Source organism: Eriocheir sinensis, chromosome 10 (assembly GCF_024679095.1).
Source record: "Eriocheir sinensis breed Jianghai 21 chromosome 10, ASM2467909v1, whole genome shotgun sequence".
NCBI lineage: Eukaryota > Metazoa > Arthropoda > Malacostraca > Decapoda > Varunidae > Eriocheir > Eriocheir sinensis.
In genome coordinates this window covers 7964683-7971609 of record NC_066518.1, presented here as the reverse complement: position 1 = coordinate 7971609, position 6927 = coordinate 7964683, and the positions used below count along the sequence as shown (strand labels likewise).

Genomic DNA, 6927 nt, shown 5'->3' with positions numbered 1-6927 from the left:
ACTCCACGTGTATATATGATTATACACATAATATGTATAGTATATATATTTATTCATTTATTCATATATATAGTATCATTAGTATCGCACAAAAGCAATGCAGTGTACATACCAGGACTTGTAGTAGTAAAATGGAATTAGTTTAAAAAGTGCGCTGTAAATGTATCCTGTAAACTGGTAAATGCTAAATAGCCATAAAACATGAAAAAGTGAGCGCCGTCAGTTTATAATGTTAGGAAGAGTTTTTCATCTCCTATTTTTGAGTACATGAAGCTTGGACCACCTGCCGTCTTCAGCACTCGGCACGTGGGATTCAGCACTTGGCACTCAGCACGTGGCACAGTTCTTTGGGGTTAGGGAATAAAGGGAAGATAGGAAGAAGTCAGCCAGGCGTATTAAAGAGCCTCTGAGCTTTATAATACCTTTTTGGGGGGGCTGACGGGACGTGGAGGGGAGGAAGGGGTGATGACTGGACACACACACACACACACACACACACACACACACACACACACACACACACACACACCATGTAATTTTATAGATGGTCTCTTGCCAAACAGGAAAAAAAAAGTAACTATACACGTGTAGTGATGCAATGATAACACACACACACACACACACACACACACACACACACACACACACACAGCACAACAGGGCAATCCATGACAGTGCAGGACTCGCTCTTTTGACTTGACTGACAAACTGACTGACTTCACTGACTGACGGACTGATGGACAGACGGACACTTAAGAAAACACTTCCAAGGACAACGGACAAGGACGCGGCACAAATAGCGACATGGTAGTTAATAGTTAGCGGCGGCGGAGGCGGAGGCGGCGGCGGAAACTGCAAAAAGCAACAGCAACAGCGATAAAGAGACGAGGACGAGGACGAGGACGAGGGTTAAAGGAGGAGGAGAAGGAGGAGGAGGAGGAGGAGGAGGAGCCGCACACAGGACACGAACGAGTGCTAGGATGGAAGTGTTGACATCGTAAAAAAAAATGTATGATAATGTAAATCCTCCTTCGGCTACATAGCGTGGTTTTAGTAAATTTATGTATATATTGAGCAACGCTTCTTTATTTATGTGTCTATGTACGTATTTATTTCCAATCGAAGACTCTTTTTTTATGTTTACACTGTTGGTTAATATTCTGTTTACATTTCCTTGGTTTTCTTAGCCATTGAGAGTGTGTATTTGTGTGTTTGTGAGTGTGTTTAGTGGTTGTGGGAAGAGGTTTGTGATGGACAGTATGTTTGTGTGTGTGAGTGGGGGTTGTGTGGAGAAGTTGCGTGTGTGTGTGTGTGTGTGTGAGAGAGAGAGAGAGAGAGTACGTGTGTGTGTGCTTGCGTTAGTTGGTAGAATGGATTGCTTGTACGTATATTGTTATTATTTATTTATTTTTCATCACTTTATTTGAAGGTGACGGATGGTGCAAATGGCCTCATGTTTCATTACCCCGAAATAGTTTGCCAATCCTTACTCTCTTTCGTCATTTTTACCCTTGAATGATACCCCCTGTGTGTGTGTGTGTGTGTGTGTGTGTGTGTGTGTGTGTGTGTGTGTGCGTGTGCGTGTCAATGGCTCTCACACACACTCTGATTCACCTTGATAGTGTTGTTGTCGGTTGCTTAATGGTCATCGCCAGGGTGTAAGGTGTTAATGTAAGGGGAGGTGAGGGGGCTTCGAAGGGGGGAGCAAGGGCGGTGTTTATTGTGGAGGGGTGTTGGAAGGGAGGGCAGCGAAGGGGTGACGGAGGGATTTATCAAGAAGAGACGAGGATGATTGATCTCTTGTTTTTTTATTTTCATGTTATTTTCATCTCCCTTACTTATTTTTTTCTCATTTTCTACTTCTTTAACCTTTATATTGTTTTTACCTGTCTTGTTTAATAATCCTAAATTCAGTGAAAAAAATAATAGAAAGAAAAGAGTGAAGAAAAAAGCGATGAAATATTAAAAAAATGTGATTTCGTATTTATAAAAGAGGAGAAAAGATAACGAAACGAAAATATATGAAAAAATGAGAGAAAAAAATTAAGAACGATAAAAATATACAAATAACTTTAATCCCTTACTAATAAAGAGATAATAGTAATAACAGTGGTGTAGGTGGAAAAGGAACTAATTGTCTATCCTTCTCTATTTCCTTTTGTGCGTCCATCCTTCCCTTATTTTTTATTTTTAAGTAATAGCCACATTCCATTCCTTACCTTCCTTTGCTTCTACATTTCTTTCTTCTTTGTTTCCGTTCCATCAAGGTCTTAGTGTCTCCTTTTCGTATCTTTCTCTCTCTTTTGTTTCTGTTCCCTCATGGTCTTAGTGTAAGGTTCCTTTTCTCATCTTCTCTCTCTTTTGCCTCCATCTGTTAACATACATTCTTATACCCTCTTTATTTTATTTTATTTTTCCTTGCAAGGCTTTTACTTCTCATTCTTCCTACGTCATTATTCTGTCTGTCTTTCCTTTGCTCTCCAAGATTATTTCGCCCCTCCCCACTTTCGTAATTCTCCCGTATATTCCTTGGAAACTCCTTCCTTCTATCCCTCTCACTCGCATAGTTACTCTCTTAATTTTCCTTCCAAAACCGATTTATTTCCACATTTATCTTCCAGTCTCCTCCCTTTCCTCCTCACCTACCTGCGTCCTCCCTATTAACCCTTCTTTTACAACCCTCATTATTCTCGTATCATTAATCATCCAAGCTCCTCCCTTTCCTTCCTTTATCCACAGGGGTTGTCTCTTTTCACCTGTACCTTAGCGGGACAATGAATGACTTAGAGATTATTAGCCTGTTACTCGAGCAGGTGAAAAATGGAACGGGGGAGGCAAAGGGTGAAGGATAGATATAGAGAGGGTCAGGGAGGGGGTAGGGTCGTGGCGTGTGTGGGTGTGGTGGTGTGTGAGGCTTTTCCCAGAATCTCGTGACATTGAATGAGAATCCCCGTCTCCTCCCTCGTCGTGCCAAGCCATTGATCAAGGCGTAGCAGAATGTGTCGCCGCTCATCTGAAATCGATACGAGGGGAAGAACATCACTTGGAACTCGTGTGCTTAAGGGGACAAGTTAAAGTTAGGTTACAGATGGACTTGGTGAAGATTCTGGACTTAATGAGAATACTGTTTTCCTTTTCCTACTCCCTAGCATTGTTTTATTATATATTGCAGTCGTGGTCTGGATGTCGAATTTTGGGTTATGGAAGGGAGCGTCACCCTCTCCCGTCACCCCATACACTCCTACACTCATTCCTTGTCACTTTATTCCTTCTCTGGCACGTAGGTTGGTGGTGGCGCTGCAGTGGATGTTGATTTTTGGATTAAGGAGAAAACTGTCACCCTCTCCCGTCACCCCCTTACATTCTTACACTCTTGCCTTACTGTTACTCTTTCTTTAGCACTTACGTAGGATGTGGTGTTGGAATGGATGTGAATTTTGGGATTAAGGAGAAAATTGTCACCCTTTCCGTCACCCCATTCATCCCTTACTCTTGCCTCACTCCTACTCTTTCTCTCTCTGGGTGTTGGAATGGATGTGAAGTTGGGGATTTAGAAGAGGACTCACCCTTTCAGTCACCCCCTACACTCCTACACTCTTGCCTCACTCCTACTCTTTCTCTCTAGATGTTGGAATGGATGTGAAGTTGGGGATTAAGAAGCAGACTGTTACCCTTTCAGTCATCCCCTTCATTCCTACACTCTTGCCTCTCTCTTACTCTTTCTCTCTAGATGTTGGAATGGGTGTGAAGTTGGGGATTAAGAAGCAGACTGTTACCCTTTCAGTCATCCCCTTCATTCCTACACTCTTGCCTCACTCTTACTCTTTTTCTCTCTAGATGTTGGAATGGGTGTGAAGTTGGGGATTAAGAAGCAGACTGTTACCCTTTCCGTCATCCCCTTCATTCCTACACTCTTGCCTCTCTCTTACTCTTGCTCTCTCTAGGTGTTGGATTGGATGTGAATTTTGGGATTTAGAAGAGGACTCACCCTTTCAGTCACCCCCTACACTCCTACACTCTTGCCTCACTCTTACTCTTTCTCTCTCTGGGTGTTGGAATGGATGTGAAATTTAGGGATTAAAAAGAGGACTGTTACCCTCTCCGTCACACCCCTACAGTCCTACATTCTTGCCTTGCTGTATTATACTTTCTCTCAAACTCATTTAGCAAAGGAGACGAGATTTTACTTTGGAATGGCAGACTTTATAAGAAACTGGAACAAACGCCACCGTAGCAAATCGTCTATACTCCTTAAACCGCTCACACTTCACTCTCCTCCATCACTAGACGTGTTCTCCTTCGGTTAAGCTCGCGTGATGGGTCGAAAAGATGTATGATAATGGCGGTTTTTCTGAGGTGTTCAAACTGTGACCTCCCCCCCCCCCTTCCCCACCCCACCCCACCCACACACACACACACACATGCACGCCGTCACTCCTGCTTCCTTGCTTCAGTCAGTCGTTGCTTCCCTTCCTCGATCACAACTTTTATCTTTTATCTTTATCTTTTATCTTTCCACTTCCTCCCTGACAGCCTGACAAATGCCCTGCCAATGGATGATGTCTTTTCAATGAACGTGCGTAATTGGGAGGATGTCAAGCCTGTTTTGATTTCTGCTGCTCTCTCTCCTCACCTCACCTCACCTTTGTTCGGTCGACGGAGCGTTATTGAATGAAAATTGCACAATGAAGCTACTGAAACGACTCCATCCCCGTGTTTTGAAGCACATGAACAAACGCTTGAGTACCATTTAGCGTAAGCAATATTTTTTAATAAATTCATAATACACCTTTTGTCCAGTACAGCGTAATCCTCGTGTTGTATATTTTGTTTCGTTTACTCGGCCTCCTTCTTAAATTGCGCTCTTCGGTTACTTGAGGATAGACGACTTTTCACACACGACGAGCCTCACCCACCACTGCCGTTGTTATCCATGGCTGGTAATTTTCTATGGCTGTCTAGTTTGCTTTGGCCACTTGAACTTTCATTCCGCTTCCACTCAAATGGTCAAGCGAGGCGACTTATTTTTCTTTGTCCATACACCGGTTCCCGCCAATCGAGAAATTAGCTTTAGACTTCCACGTGTTTTGTTTAGTAATTCTCACATCACGTAACACATCCTCGCCTCATGCCTCGCTCCTGCGGCCGCTTGGATTTCTATGACTCGGAACAGGATTACTCGAGTGTATGTACTTTTAATCTGTGCACAAAAGACCTTCCAAACAAGAACGAGCGTCGATCTTTTGCAGTGAAGACACCAACAACTTCACGGGTCATCGTTTTCTTTTAACTTATTTTCACCACTTGTTTCTCTTTCCGAGTCTTCTCACACTGTAACACCTGCTCTTTCACCCTTGAGGCATCGACACTTATTATAGCTTAGCCTCGGCTCCTCCTGCTCTTCCCGTGTCTCCTCTCCCTCCTCCTGCGTCACCTCCACGAACTCTTCTTCACCTCTTGGTAGGTTTGGCTGGCGTGGCCTTCCTCTGCGTGCGTCCGGGCCTCAATGTCGCCAAAACACCTCAACCAAGCAGGAAGCAGGAAGGGTCGGTCTTTATTTACCCCGCAGACGGCTTCCCTCAGACCTTGGTGACGGGGATCTTCCTGACGGAGGAGTATGTGTGGTAGACGTACTCGTCGGCCATGATGTGACGCGTCGGGGCCGTGTGGTCGTCCGGGGGCCACGGCGCCAAGGGACCCGGATGCCACATTCTCCCGAGCTTATCCCTCTGGTTCCTCCTTCGGTACCTGATGGGGAGGAAGATATTGGGTAATGTAAGGTGCTGTAGGGGGTGGCGGGTAGGGAGGAAAGAGGGAGGGGTGTATAGAAGTGAAGAGAGAAAAGAAGGAGAGAGAGGGGTGAAGAAGTGAAAGGAGGAAGGAAGGAGGGGGTGTAAGAGTGGAGGGAGGAAAAAGGAAAGGGGATTTAGGACCGAAAGGAGGAAGGAAGGGGTGGCTGTAGGAGGGGAGAGAGGATAGAGGAAGGAGGGAGTGAGGGTGTAGGAGTGTTGGAAGAGAGGCATGATAAGGAAAGGAAAAAAAAGTAGCACATGAAGTGGAAGGGTAGGAGAGAAAGAGAGGAGGTAAAGAGAGGAAAAGAAGGTGCAATGGGGAAAGAAATGGCATGGAGTATAGGAAGAGAGGAATGATAAGGGAAAAAAAAGTGGTGTATGTAGTGGAAGAATTGGAGAGAAAGACGGGCGATAAATATGAGAAAAAAAGTGCAATGGGGAAAGAGGAAGTGGCATGAAGGAGAGATTGGAGGGAGAGAAAACTAAAAGAATGAAAAAGTGGAAAAAATGAAGGTGTGAGGTAAGAGAGGGCCATCAGAGAGAGAGAGAGAGAGAGAGAGAGAGAGAGAGAGAGAGAGAGAGAGAGAGAGAGAGAGAGAGAGAGAGAGAGAGAGAGAGAGAGAGAGAGAGAGAGAGAGAGAGGTGTTTATGATTGGGTACGATGTGTGGGGAGTTCTGGGAAAGACTTGTAGGTGTTGGTGGGCTGCTGGGGATTAGGACGGCGGGGAGGAGGGGGCGAAGGAGAGTGAAAGAGGGAGAGAAGGAGAGAGTGGGAGAGTTAACGCTTCGTAATAACCGAGATGCATGCGCCGCCTCAAGCAAAAGTTGGAATTCAATTAAAACTCCCGAAAGTAAAATCTTAGAGTAAGTTTGAAATGCGTTTAAACCGAATGTTGAAGGAAGACTTGTAAACATTTCCTCGACTGATGTAAATATTTTTAAACTTGGCGTCGGTGTGTGTGTGTGTGTGTGTGTGTGTGTGTGTGTGTGTGTGTGTGTGTGTGTGTGTGTGTGTGTCTGTGTGTGTGTGTGTGTGTGTGAGAGAGAGAGAGAGAGAGAGAGAGAGAGAGAGAGAGAGAGAGAGAGAGAGAGAGAGAGAGAGAGAGAGAGAGAGAGAGAGAGAGAGAGAGAGAGA

At 44.7% G+C, this 6927-nt stretch overlaps 1 protein-coding gene across 2 annotated transcripts in view; it reads right to left on the bottom strand.

Annotated features, from left to right (window-relative positions):
* Positions 1–4417: 4417 nt before the first annotated feature.
* The window catches only part of LOC126996535 (insulin-like growth factor-binding protein complex acid labile subunit), a 48753-nt gene continuing 46243 nt past the window's right edge, over positions 4418–6927 (bottom strand). For both annotated transcript variants that reach the window (XM_050857082.1, XM_050857081.1), the window contains one exon: positions 4418–5748. In XM_050857082.1, the coding sequence (XP_050713039.1) occupies positions 5580–5748 (169 nt within the window). In that variant the 3' untranslated portion in view covers positions 4418–5579. The remainder of the gene's footprint in view (positions 5749–6927) is intronic.